This window comes from Melopsittacus undulatus, chromosome 5, assembly GCF_012275295.1.
Source record: "Melopsittacus undulatus isolate bMelUnd1 chromosome 5, bMelUnd1.mat.Z, whole genome shotgun sequence".
NCBI classification, from domain to species: domain Eukaryota; kingdom Metazoa; phylum Chordata; class Aves; order Psittaciformes; family Psittaculidae; genus Melopsittacus; species Melopsittacus undulatus.
This window is the reverse complement of record NC_047531.1, coordinates 52422772-52437323: the sequence shown is the minus strand read 5'-3', so window position 1 is coordinate 52437323 and position 14552 is coordinate 52422772. Positions and strand designations below refer to the sequence as shown.

Sequence of the window (14552 nt, the reverse complement as noted above, 5' to 3'; positions counted from 1 at the left end):
TGCTGGCTGTTCCACAACGGGCTATGTACTGGTAGAGCCATCTCGTATTGCCTCCACCACCTCTTCCTTTACAGATAAATTTGTCCCAGCATTTAGTCCTCAGCATATGTGTTATTCTCCAGAGTCTGTGTGCATTTTCCACTACCATTACACATTCCCATCAAATAGCAGGAATTGCTGATAATTATCCTCTTCATTAATGTGGCTATTAGAGAGAAATTTCTAAACTTGGCAAGCTGCTTAGTTTGTGCATTTGGTTCTCACATTTGTGCAGCCTTTTTGTTGAGTGCAGACCACCAGTCGTAGGAGAACCTATCTCAGGAAAGCATAGCCTGTCAGGTAATTAATTAAAATCCATTTAAATATTAACTAGATTATTTGGCTTATTTCGGCATTCAGGAGATCTTTAATATTGTGTGTAGCTCTCTGCAGGAAAGACCCTCTGATAAATTCATGCCTGAAGCTCCTTCCCTCCATTCCACAGGGTCTGGTATTCCTGACTCCATCATGGTTTTGCTGTGCCCATACAGTAAATTAACATTGTGTTTATTTACCAGCTACAGCACTGCCAGTATCAGACTGAATTTGGAATGTTTTTACACATTGATGGCCCCCAGTGTGAAAGGTGAAATATAAACCTCAAATCTGTCATCAGGTTTGTTACATTAAGAGGTTGTACGGTTACATATGCATTAACTGAAATGAACCAAAGATAAGGATGTTTGCACTTGCATGTTTCAACTTGTTATTTTAATTGACTACCATAAAATATATCAGGTTGTGATAGGACAGCCTTTACCTTCTCTGAAATCCTGCTCCTGTGCTGATATGCCAGCTTTTCTTTGCAGTGCATTAAAATACTGTTACCAATTCGGTATTTATCATATACAGCTTTTCAGCAAGAAAGCAACTTAAACCACAGATTTAGTGAATGCTTTATGTGTGGAAGCAGCATTTCAGTGTTTGAGCATACAGAGATAAGACACTATTCAATTTTTTGCTTTAAATGGAAGCATTCTGCCTTTTTTGGGGGAAGGTGGCCACAGGCACTGGGGCTTTGGGGGACACGGTGGCTGCCGGCTCCAGGTCCTTGTTTCTGAGCTGGAGGAAGCGGCATTTCGCAACGCACCCTGCCTACCAGCTTGGTTCCTCTGTCCTTCTCAACAGCGGACCGAAGTCTACAGCAGGTCCGTTTTGTGAGCCCACCCTCCTAAGTCAGACCGCTGGGGCAGCCAGCGTGTGTTCCGTCATGCAGACAAGGTGCAGACAGGATGGACACTCATGTTCAGAAGCTGGGATCTGCTCCCAGGCCTCCAGTTTGGACAAAGCTGGCCGGTGGGTAAAACACAGGTGTTAGCAAGGACAAGGAAGGGGTCCTAGTTTCTTCTGAGCTCAACACCAGCCCCTTCTCTCACTCGACACACTCCATATAAATAAAGCACCAGCTTGTGGCAGCTGGAGGCCTTAACGCCTCAAAGTTAAAAATAACGTTTTATCAATTCTAGCAATTATTTTACTTATGACTACAGTAGGCACAACGTTTTCAGATGGAAATGTGGTTTTTGGAAGCATCGCTGTTACGGTCACACGGTACGTGTTTACAAAGGTTTACCTCAAAGCCACAACACTACAGTCCGACAAACGATATCACACCGGTGCAGGGGCCGGTGGTCCCGGGAACGGCCCTCCCCGGTGGGCTGTTCACCGTTCTACCCGCATTCCTGTTGCAGCACACGCTCAGCTCACACCGCATGTACGACCCTCTTTCTTTCTCATTTCAATCTTGCCGGCACCCGACTCCCGGTTTTCTCCCCCTCACCGTTGCGGAGCTCCCGCCCGGTGACGGAGGCCGCTGCTGGCAGGACCTGCCGGTAGGTGCAGCTGTAGCACCTCCCCACAGCTTCCCCCTCCGCTCCCTGCCCGCAGCCGGGCCTCGGGGGGGGCTCCTGCCGCCTTCCCGCCGCCTTCCCCGGCTCCCGGAGCCCACGGAGCGGTCCAGCGGGAGGGGTGGGGGTGCAGCGCCGCAGACAGTGCTACCGTGCCGCAAGGGGGCGCAGAGGCGCGGGGGGCGTGGCCGCGGCGCGGGGGCGTGGCCCGAACCCACGTTCAAGTTCCCAGGGCGACGGGTGGTCGCGCCGTGACGTCAAGGTGTTTCCCGGTGACGTCAGGCAGCTCATGCGCAGTGGCCGAGGCGGCGATTCTGGGTGACGTCACGGGGCCGGGCGTGACGTGCCGGTGGCACGGGCCGCTGGGAGCTGGCCGGGACCTGCGCTCGCCCCCCTCCCCCCTCCCACTACGGGTCGCGGCTGGGGGCGTCCCGGCGGCGGGGACGCGGCTGCCCCCTCCCCCTCCCTCGCCACAGCGCTTCGGTCCAAGATGGCGGCGCTGAGCAGCGGCAGCAGCGCGGAGGGGGCCTCGCTCTTCAACGGGGACATGGAACCCGAGCCGCCGCCGCCCGCGCTGGGCGCCTGCTACGCGGCGGGCAGCGGCGATCCAGCCATCCCGGAGGAGGTGAGCCCACACGGCGGCTGCGGCGGACACCCGCCGCCCATCGCGCACCCGCCCCCTGCGGCCGGCCCGCACCCGGGGGCCGCCGGCGGGCCCGCACCAGGCGGTGGAGGCGGCAGAGGCGGCGGCTGGGGGCTCCCTAGGGCGCTGCGGAGCAGGGCGAGGCGTGGGGACGGCGGCGGGGATCCCCGCTCCGGGGAGTACCCGGCCTCTTCCCCCCTCCGGCGGCGGGGGCGCCACTCACTCTCGCCGCCGCCAGGGATGCGGTGCCGGGGCGGGGGAGCGAGGCCGCGGCGAGGCGCGGAGGGAGCTCCCCCCGGCGCCCGCTCTGTCCCGGGGGCGGTGCGGCTGGACCCGCCTGGCCGGGGTTTCCCCGCCGCGTTGCGCTGCGCTCAGTCCGGGAGGGTGTCGGTCACGGTCTGGTTTCAGCGGAGCCCGCCTCCGTGCCCCCGCTGTCATGCTTGCTTCTACCTGGTGGCTGTGGCCGGCAAAGGGCTTGCATGAGCGTTTTGTAATCGGTTTCCTTTCGTGGTTTTGAAACACTCGAAGTGTATTTTAAAAGCAGGATCGGGGACGCTTCCTTCTGTGGATGGCCTGCCGCTGCTGCACGAGGAGTGTGAGGAAATGTTAACGGACGGGACACTGTGCAGGCATTGAGGATATCAGGCCTCTGGTCTGTGTCTCTCTTACATACTTCCTGTGTTTTGGGGCATATTACTTAACTTCCCAATCCCATGGAGAGCGAGCGGTACTACCTGTTTTACGAGGGTTAAAGTGTAAGTTGCTGAGGCCTCTCAGACGGAAAGTGCTCTGTAACAGCACAAGGTATTTTGCAGATTTGAAGTCTGTGAGCACTGGAGTCAGAATGAATTGCCAAATGTCATGCATCAAGTCCATTCTGGAGGTAAATAGAGATGCCAAAAGCTCTGCCTTCCTGTTCCAAGCCTTAGTTGCTGAAGATTACTTAAGCTCAGCTTTCCCAACCGTGTTTCTGTCCTCAGTACAAGACCTCTCATCTGTAAACAGGGTCTTGTGGCCATGTGAGGAGCAGACCCTACTAGGTAATGTCTCCTTACTGTGCCGTAGGGAGAGCCTCAAGCAGGAAAAATGAGGCTTCGATCATCAGTTCACAGGGGGATGCAGTTTGAATCCCAACTTACCAGGAAAAAAACCTACTTTTTTATCCATTTTATTTATTAATAGCATAGTGGAATTAATGAGTTGAGAAGTGTGACAAATAGTAGAGCTCATACTGGGTAGATAGCAAGAAAGGAGAAATGGGGAAGAAGTCAGCCTCTGTTGATCCTAGTGAGAGATACGATCGATTCCCTGGCCTTAAGGAGCTGCTGGCTTTCTTGTTGAAAGCAGGCAAACCTCAGCAGTATACATGTGTTTTAAACTAACCAGCAGTGATATTAAATGCTTTGAGTAATGCAAGCCCAGTCTTAACTTTCCTGAGTAAGGAGAAACTCTCAACTGGTTGAGAAACCTAAATACCTGGAGAGTGGGTTTTAACAAATGCTTGCTTCCAGTAGCAAAATTAGGGTAAAAAGCTTCTTGCTGACTTCTGTTGCCCAGACTGTGCTAGTGCAGTTGTGCATGGAAATGAATTTTTCTGTTACTTCTACCAGAAAACCCGTCAAATCTCTGTGGAGTTATTTCAATATCTGGTTTATATTGTGGCCTTAGAAGCAGTGACACCAGTACAGCTAAGCTGTAGCTGCAGCAGTGCAAGAGAGAGGGGAAAGCAGTGGCAGGAGGCAGGACAATTTAGGAATACATTTTCATGCTGGTGGTGTGTTTGTGAAACTGCTGTAACTCACTTGAACTTTAGGAATGTCTTAGCTTCTGTCAGTTGTTAGACTTGACTCCAAATGCTCAATCATGCCGTGAAGCTGCTTCTCCCCCCGTATCTTACATTCCTGGGAGAGAGAGCAGCAAGCTGGTATCTGGAACACCTTCCAGCCCAAGAGATGGGTACATTGCAAGTATGGGTGCACAGAGTCAAGGTTAGGAAGTGTATGTGGGCATTTTTGTATTGTTTAAAAGCCAGCTTCTTACATGTTGGAAATAGTGAAAAACTGAGGTCTAAGAGCTGGCACTAGAATTTTCATTTTCTGATGTGGTTTTGTTCTTTAGTTAGCTAGCCCTTCCTCAAGTCGTCAGTAATTGAATCTTGTTTGCTGCAGAAGTACACCTAATAATTCATTTAAACCTGTACTTCTAATAAAGCTCAAGACTGAAAAACTGCTCATACAGTTAAAATGGAAACTGTCCTTAACACTAAAACAAGCAAACCTAAAGTGTAATGCAAATTCAAAGTGACATAAGTGAGGAAAAGTGCTTCTAACTGACTCATGTCTCTAATGCAAGTACATGTTCCAGTGTTTCCTTCAAGACAAGGTAAATCTGAGTTTAGAAAGTAACCTTGTTGTGGAAGCCTGTCGAGGAGCATAACATCACTTATTTTGAAGAGACACCTGGAAAGGTTTCATTTCTCTGTAATTTTTCAGGAAATGCACTCCTGCTTTCCGGGAGGAAAACCTTCAGTTCTGTGCTCTGTTTCTAATTGTAAAAGTGAGGTGGACAACAAGAATTTCTGACAGACCTTGAAGTAGTCTCACATAGACTTTTAAGTTGGAGCCTTCTGGTAAAGCAGACATTCCATATCAAGATCCTAATTGAGTGCTCTCTATTGGTTACAACCGCATCAGTGTTGCTGATGAATTCAAGGATCAGGACTTTGAAAAACAAGTTTAAGCCATATTATTCAACTCATGGTCAGTTTTCAGTCAAATACGAACTTAGTGCTTTAGAAGTTGCTTCAGTAGCTTAACTGCTGATACTAAAAAAGTTATAATAATGAAGTCATTACATAAAAGCTGTCACAATTATTATACTCTTTTTTTTTTCTACATTACAGTTCAAGGGCATTTGCCCATGCACTCATAAACGGCATTTAGGAAGTAGGTACTTCTTGGAGGCATAAGGTTTTGAAGTGTTATTGGCAAGTGACTTTAGCAGAAATTTTCCTCTTCTGCTCACCCTTCAGTTGTGTCGGAAGGCCCAGGATGAGTGCCGTTGTGTGAAGGCACGTAGATTGGCTTCTTCCCCAGGATGAATCCTCAGGACAAGAGATTGTTTGGATGGAAGGTTTTCAGAGTATTACAGGGTTGTTGATATAGTAAGGAGTGTGTGACAGCTGAGGGGAAAGGCTCCGTTCTTGTTGCTAGAGATTATTTACACTAATATTAAATAATTCAAATGGGATTTTCTGTACTTGGAGCTTTGTGCCCTGAACGGCTCTTTGAAAGATGAAAGTTACTTTGAAGGTTGTGAAGCAAGAGCTTGAATTGTTGGGTGGTCAATCCTTTTCTTGGTGACAATGCTGCAATTTATCCTGCATGAATATTAGTTATATATTTAGAAACTTTCATCTTATAAAACAGATTTAAGAAGAAAAATAAAGCTAAGAATGAATGGAAAGATAAATAAAAGGAAGATAGGATGAAAAGGTGCTTCAAACCATATAGTACGAACTAAGTGGTAAATTCTTGCAAAGTAACACAGGTACACCAAGAAAAACTGGGGTTATTTTTGTTGTGATAACGTTTAGAGAACCTGTCATGCTGGGTGTTAAGATAACTTAGGTTTCTGTTTCTGTGAAGAGTTTACAATTAAATGTGCTACTTATTTGCAAAGTTGAAATGATACAAACATTATTTTGCTTCACTGCTTTTGTAGTTTTGGGAATACATTTTATGTTGAATCTCAATTATGTTTCATTGCATTTGTGTTCAGTGATTAAGCTAACATTATAGTCTGTGAATGACATCCTGTTTAATTGTGAGAAGTTAAACTTTAGCTACAAGATGCTTCATATCCAGCTCTGTTCTGCAGGAGTGTATCTCAAAAAATAAAATAAGTGAAGTAATACTTTTGTTTCACAGAGCACAGGAAAGGCTGAATACTATGTCTGGGTCACAGCTTCAAGAAGTACATGGTCTAGCTGTGGAGAGTCTAGGGAAGAGTAGTGACATTGGTCTGAAGTCTAGAACGGCAGAGCTTTGAGGGAAGGCTGAAAATAAGCTGCGGTTGTTTAAGAAAGAAATGGAAATTGTCAAATCTGATGCAACAAAGCATGCAAATAACTTGTTCTCCAGGCTTGTGGCAATTGCTGCCAGAAGTAGTGAGCTTAAATGAGAGCAGAGGAGATGATTTCATGTTACTATTAGATGTTTTTCATTACGTCTCAGTATAGTGAAACATGAAAATAGACTTTCTTAATTTATTCATAAAATGTTCATTAATGGATTCTGTCACCTGCACAGACGAACATATATCAAGAGCAATGGGGGAAAGTTGATCCAGGTATAGAAAAAACAATGGCCTTGATAACTTTCTGTCTTTTTTGTTCTTAGGCTTTTTGGGTTGTTTGTTGCAAGGTAGATCGAATATTAGAACATAACCTTGAAATACTTTAGTTTGGTAGGGATATTAAAGAGATTCCTGCTCATGGTATTTTTCCCAAAAGGCAATAGTATTAGCATCTCTGTCCTGTGGTAGCTTGCTTGATTGCACAAAACTTACTTAATAGAGTAGTATCTTCTAGAAATTTTTGATACCTTAGGAGGCTTGTTTCTTGTCTCTGTGGATATCCACAAACTGGTTAGGTGGAATGCATTTGGTATTGAGGTTTTTGTTAATTTATGTTGTTACTTAAGCCACTAATGCTATTCCCATTTGTATTTTGTTGTAGTTGTTAAAGACCTGTCTTATTTTTAAAACTGCTCTAATAATATCCTCAATGCTTGTTTAGCCTGGAAAGGCAGTTCTTTTGTTGACACGGTTAAAAATACTGTAGAACTAATTATTTTTTTTTCTGTGGAGATACCTTTTGATGGTAGCTATTTTTTAAAACAAACGAAGAAAAAAATAAAACAAGATTTCCTTAAAGTGCCAGTACTCCATTTTTGTTTGTGATTTTGTAACAAATCTGTAATTCAGTTTTATTGTTATGTCTATAGAAAATTTGACTACTTGAAATATTTTGGAGGAAATTTCAATTAGAAGGAAATACTTGTTTGTACTGCCAAGGGAAGCAAAGGAAGGTTTCTAAAGATTGTGAAAATGCTAAGTCTCCTTCAGTCCAGCCTTATACAGAAGCTGCTTCAGGGCTGAGTTTTTTGAATACACTTTCTGGCCAAGTAAAAGTTTTATTTTCAGTTTGAACCACTCCCTTTTGAAGGGTTATATAATCTACTCTAAGTGCTCTATCATCAACCAAGGGTTGATGTTGCTCCTTATCATTGCAGTGTCACTGAAGTCAATCAGATGGTTCCCTAGCACTTGGAGGGGAAGCAAACTTGCTGTTTGCTCTGCTGCACCGGGCCATTCAGCCAGGGAGGTATGCTCCCTTGTACCAGCTTAGTACCACATTGATACTTATGAAAGCGCATTGGCCTTTATTTGTTTTTATATAGCTTCCCATGCTAGGTTGCGACTTCACTTGATTTCTCTGGACTACTTCCAAGTGTATCTTTCAGAGAAATATGATTACATGACATAGTTTTGCTAGCGTGCTGGGGGTGTGAAGGTCCTCTGTGAGCTGCTTTTATAGTAAGTACACTTTCCAACACTTTTGACCACGTGAGTTCTAGGTACAGTATTCAGGTTTTTGAGGTTTGACATGGTTTTCATAATTTTCAACTGTTCACACATCTGTGTGAACACAGCTGCTTTCTCACAGCTAGTGCAAGACAGAGAAGCCAGTATGCAATACATGTGTTCTTTGCTTTCTTTTTTTTATTTCAGTTGCTCATGAGCTTTTTGGGTGTACAATGGAATCTTCCTAAAATGATGAAATACATATTTATGCAACTGATTTCCTCTTCTGTGGCCACTGCTAAAGTTAAACAAGGCTGCTCAGTGCAGAAATACATGCCTTTTCTTTTTTTCTTGTTGAAACCCCTTGCTGCAAGTGTTTGGCTTGTTATTCCACCTTTTTAGCATTTGTGTGATGTGAAGGAGTGGCAACAGTGCCTTTATTTTGTTTCTGATGACAGTTTATGAATGCTGATCCTAGCAAAAAAAGGGTGAAACAGGCAAAGGTCTAATTTTTAACCATTTCCGTTGCCCAAACATGATGTCAATTCAGGCAAGAGTTTTCAGGGAACAGTGCTGCCAGCTGTCATCCCACCATGGCACTCTGTGGTTAGCATGACCATTAGAGATAAGAAAACAAAACCTGTGCTCCTTTCAAAATGGAGCTTATTGTGCAGCGCTTGCTATCAAATGAATTCTCCACACTATTGAATTCAGGAGATCATAGGAGTATGTTTTGGCTTTGAAGAAAGCTTTTGTTTTACTAAGGTTCTGATCAAGTGAAATATTATTGTGGGTTCTCCCAGTATACCTGCACAAAATTTAGTATGAAGAGGCAATTCAATTTCTATTTGAAGGGTACCAACTTTCTTTAAAATCTTTATGCTTAAAATCTTCTAGGAGGCAAGCAAGTCAGGTTGTTAATGAGCAAAATGTACTTACTGTTTAAAAATGTGGTGTCTGAGTGCCTAGGATTTTTTAACTGCAGGAAGGGGGATACCAGCTCTAGTATCTTTATCTGTTACATAGTTATGTAGAAGCCCCTTAAACAGTAATGTTATTAGTAAAGCTGTTGTTTAATGCACTGATAAGCAGTAAATACTTTTCAGATGCTTTCATATTGTGTTCAGTTGATGTTCTGACACTTGGAGCTCAGACTTGGTAACTTTTAATTGTTTGGAGTTTTTTTTCTTTATCTCAGATAAAGGTATTATTTTGAGGGGAAGTATTCCTGAAGTCTGAGTAGCATGTCTAGCTTTTAATCTCTTTAGTACAAGTTATTCACTAATGGCGTTTGAAAACAGTAAAATCAACATGAAATAAAATACATCATTATGACTAAGAAGTTGGTAGGAGCCAGGTTTTTGGAGCTGCATGTTTGTATGTTGGTGCGTCAACCTTTCAACTGGTTTTGTAAATTTGTTCATTAAATCTTAATAGGTCAAACATTCTCTCTATTAGTCGTAAGTAATGGAGATTTAAATGTGAGTCTTTAGTATCATCTGAGGTAGCTTTTAGAGAGGATTTCTTTAAGCATTCTCATAATTTTTCTAGAAGGCAGTTTGTAAGTGCTAATGAAATGTCTTGTGACACTTTTAAGTTATGCACAGTGCTGAAAATTGATGTAAATTTTTCCAGTCTCCAAGCTTAATACTTACAGATTCTAAGTCTTGCAGCAGGTTTTATGAACTTAATAGTTCTTCAATTTGATCAGCTAAGGCTTGACTGAGGCAAATGAAAATACCTTCAGCCTTTTAAATAATTTTTTTCTTTCAGTTTTCTAAATCAGATGGTTTTTTCACCATCCTGCTATGATAGCTGTTGTATCTTGGTTTGGACTTTTTTGTCATTTTAAATTCTACAGTGAGTAGCAGGAGCCAATTCTGCTGTTTAAAGTGTTTCATTTCTCATATTGGTATGAGGGTTACTAAGGCAGCATGGTCTGCTGAGTAGAACACAGAATACAGTATAGGAGAATGTGATGTCTGTGGCAGTTTCTATTTGTGATTGTGGTCTGTGATTGGACGCAAATGACTTTTATTTTCAAAATAAAAAAAGAAATCAAGTGCAAGTACAGTTGCTCTGTTTCAGGACTTGAGACCTGTTTGTGATAAGGATGGGGTACCTTGGTTATTTTATTGGATCACAGATATTTCTAAACAAACTGCATATATTTATTCTTGACTAACAGTTCCAGCTGTCTTACATTTTCTAACCAGTTGGTGGGAAATATGTGCACAGGATAGTAACAGTTTAGTAGTGGAATATTGCAAAGTGTATAACAAGTTATTTTATAGATTGATAACATGAACTTTTAAATAGGTGCTGATTATCTTTTTCTAGGTAGTCTTAATTAATTGTGTGCTCTGGCAAGGAGAGAGCAGAGTAAGTCCTGCAGTTCAGCTGAGACTGGGTTTGTTTTGTCATTTTAATTAATGTGACCCAAGCTGTGTAAGAGCTCTGCTTGACTAGCATTTGCTTCTTCTAGGCAATTATTGTAATTAGCTGCTTGGCTGCTTTCTTTCCATCACAAATATGATTTATCTTCAGCTTAAGGTGTGCAGAGAAATAGTCTGGTATACACATGATAGTCATCTTTTAAATTCCACTGCTGTATGGGTTTAACATTTGTTGAGAGTTTGCGGTAGTTACCTCTGTAAAGCAAAATTGCATTCTTAAATGAGTTAGGAAGTCTGGAGAGGTTTTTTCCTCCTTTTATTCATTTTAAAAGAAATTATTATTTAATTATTTATTTTCCTCATTTTATTTATTTTCTTTATTTTTCCTGTAAACCTGTAGCAGTCTAGGGAGAAGTTCTGAAATTTGTAAATGTAAATAGAATTAATTGTACCAGAACTTGCTCTGTGCATGATCCTCATAACTACCGAATTAATACCAAAGTGAATAAAAGGGACTGGTAGTAATGGAACACAAAAACCTCAAGGAAAATCGAATGGAAGATTTAGTTAGATCAAAGCAAACCATGCAACTCATGGTTAATGATTTAAATGAAGGGTACAGATATTTCTTATTTTTCACACTGCTGTTCTATTGTGGTAGAAAACATTTGCTAACTTTCCTTTTTATAGTGCTTGGAGGCAAATTTTACTTAGCAGCAAGCAGCAAAGATGGCAGGTGATGGAAAAAGTGGGGGAATGAAAGAGAATTGAAACTTAAACAGGATGCCTACTGCTTTATGGTAGCCTTAATCCATCCAACTGTGCATTATAGAGAGGGAAGATAACTTTTTGCACCAGCTCAGGTAGTGGTCACTGTGTCCTTTGCCAAGCTGTTACAGCATACTAGACTGGTGTAGAACTAGCTTTGACAAAAAGAACAATTTTCTGCTTGTTTAGCATATCTCAAAGGCTTAAGTTCTGAAGAAAGAGTAAGGAAGGGAGCAGGGGTAAATAGTCAAGGACAATACAATAATTACACCCACCTTCTAGGTTGGTGTAAGCTACAAAGCAACCACTGCTTAAGGTTCTTGATGACTTTGTTCTGATAGAGAAGCTTTTTGGTTATGTTACAAAGAATATCTTTATTGAGCTTTATCCCTTACAATTTGTCATTCTATTTAAAAAATATTCTTAAACACTTACAAGAAATAAAGAACATTTGAAGTCTCCTCTTTGTTAAAGAGGAGACAAACTGAAGAGGCAAGGCTCAAGGAACTGAAAGGCTGTTTATTCTGCTGTAAGAGCAGAGCTGAATGATGAGTAATTTAATCTGTTTATAATTAAACAAAGGAAAAGACATAGATTAGTCTCAGTTGCAATTGATGGTTTGCAAATAAATGAGATGTAAGCATATTAAGTAAAAAACTTAAGTGTTAGTAATACCAGTATCTCCTGTGGTGAAAGTCCCCTGGAAAAGACAGCAAGTTTTTCTTCCATGTGCGTGTCTTACAATTGCAGTTAGTCTTCCACTGAATTTTTTTCAATAAAGTCTCTGCCACTAAATCCTCAAAGATGATAATCTGAGCATTAACTTGTTCAGATGTGTCTAGGTTTTGGGAGTAGCGAGGGAGTTGTGTTTGGTTTTGGTGGTGTGTTTTTGCTTAACGGGAACAAGTATCATTACACACACAGTTGAAAACCTGCATTACTGGTTACAGAGCATTAAGAATTGGTCTTTCTTTCCTAAAAAATATAACCTGTTAAATGGAAAATAGTTCTCATCTTGAAGGCTTTTTAGTATTTTACTAACTGCTGTGCTTACAGCAGATGCCTGCTGCTGATCACATTACTGTATTAGCAGACCTAGTTACAATCCTAGTCATTGGACAAGGTGGTACAAAAAATACTATACCACATCTTGAGGATTTTCCTGCTTGAATATATTGTTACACATCTTTACCAAGACCATTCTTAATCATTCTAGAAAGATACTTAATGAGATACCAGATGGTTTTTCTCTTAGCTACAGTAACTTCTGTAGATATTATCTGTAACTTACTACACTGCCATTCTAAATTTTAACAGACTTACTCTGAACTGTCTAGCTAGCCAACACTGAAAATACATTGTCGAAGTCTTTATCTTGGATGTTTTAAAGGAGCTGTGATAAAAAAGATTCACTAACATTAATAAAAAGTTATGGAAGATAAACTAGGAAAGGCAGTGACATTCATGTCACTTGTGCAAACTCATGTGAAATCCTTTGCAGGCTGGTTTTCATTTCAGTAAAGTTTTTCAGCTGTTAGTAGTTTTTATACTTGTTTAATAAAAAGTTTAACTACACTGTTGAAAATGTGGTAAGCGTGAAAAGCAGGAGAAATGCAGAAATGAACACAGTTGATGTGCAAGTTGAGAGAAGCTCCCTCTGAGAGATGGAGAAGAGCTAGAGCCTGAAGTGTAGGAAGAAAGAAGGGACTATCCTTTTTGCTGTATGTGTATGTTCCAACAGATGTCTGCAGAAAATGGAAAGCAAACTTTGTAAGAGCCAAGAGGTTGATGAGCTGGAAAAGTATCCAAGAAAATATATCAAAAATGTGAAGCAGAAGTAGCAGTGATTTTTCAGCAAAGAAACTGAAAAATGCGGACTCTGCGCATTGACGTGTAAATGCTAAAGTGTGGTGCTGAGTTATTACCCCATTCATATGTCCTCTTCCCTCTCTTTCACTTTAATATTTCACTTTAAGTTAGTTAAGACATCAGTCCAGCTAAGAATGATCTTGTACATTACAGTTTTCTAGAGCATTTTCTAACAAAGTGGATCCTAGCTCAGTGGACCAAACAATAGAATTGATTGTCTAAGAAGCAAGCCTGAAGGGGCTGATTAAAATAGTATTGGATGGGTATTGGTGATTTTGGCCTCCTTATAAAGCAGTTTCCAAATCAAATGCTTACCTTTTTCATATATTGTTATTATTATTACTTTGTTGGTTCTATTAAAGTATTCTGCATCATCACAAGTGTTGTAATCAAGTGCAGGACATACTGTGCCTGGACAAATCATGGCTTCCTTAATTTACAGAATAGATTTGAACTCTGAGGTGACTTCTGCCAAAGGTGAATCATGCAGGTGATTCTGCCAGGTGCAAAATGTATAAAAAAAGGTAGTTTGCTTTGTGCTGTCTCAGGTACTGCATATTTTGACAAGCAGCAAAGGATGAAAAAATTATGGCTTATAGCCTCACGTTTGTGGAGCCATAGGCTTATCTGAATAGAATGGATTTAGGCTTCTACTTTGGCTGACTTCCCTCTGGCTTGAAATAGGTCGTCTTTATTACTTTGCAGGGGAGTGCTTATTTGCAAAATTAATGCACAGTTATCCACAATAGGCAGATACAAGTTGATATATTCCAGTATATCTGGAATATTTCCAGTCTTCTGGCTGCCTGTGTCCATGTTAGCTTGCGTCAGCTTCCTTGTGTCAGCAGCACTAAAAGGAGAATCAAATCTAATCTCCTGTGATAGAGAATAACCTTAGCCTAATGCTACCAGATAGGACAGAAAAAATGGAGGCTTTTTTTGGAAAAAAAGATGAGATTATCCAGACTGCAAAGGATTCATTACTTTTTCATGGAACTAGAATGAAACAGTGTATCTCAAATAATCATGCTTCTTCCATGTATCTCAAATGAAATCGTATGTCTCACATGTAGACTATACTAGGTGCATTGCAGATTTAATTCATATTAAGGTTTCTAACAGCTGTCTCTTAGGCTGGCATCGATTTTTGTATTTCTGCAAGATACTTGGCAGTTGTGGTTTTATGGGTTCCTACAGGGTAGAGTGTAAGTCTGGTGTAGTGCTCATAAGAGTAACAAAAAATAGGTCTGTTCTTTCTGGATGACCAGTAGGCTTCTTCAGTTTTCTTTTATATCTAGAGAAATTGTGAATCCAGTGTGGATAAAGGGTTACAGTGAGATCTCAAGGGAGGAATTTTATTGGTGTGTACACATTTAACTTGGAAAAACTTGAGTTTATTCTGTT

General features: G+C 41.6%; 1 protein-coding gene across 1 annotated transcript in view; it reads left to right on the top strand.

The window, feature by feature from the left end:
* Window positions 1–2227: 2227 nt before the first annotated feature.
* The window catches only part of BRAF (B-Raf proto-oncogene, serine/threonine kinase), a 69187-nt gene continuing 56862 nt past the window's right edge, over window positions 2228–14552 (top strand). The window contains exon 1 of the mRNA XM_034063070.1: window positions 2228–2511. Within this exon, the coding sequence (XP_033918961.1) occupies window positions 2377–2511 (135 nt within the window). The 5' untranslated portion in view covers window positions 2228–2376. The remainder of the gene's footprint in view (window positions 2512–14552) is intronic.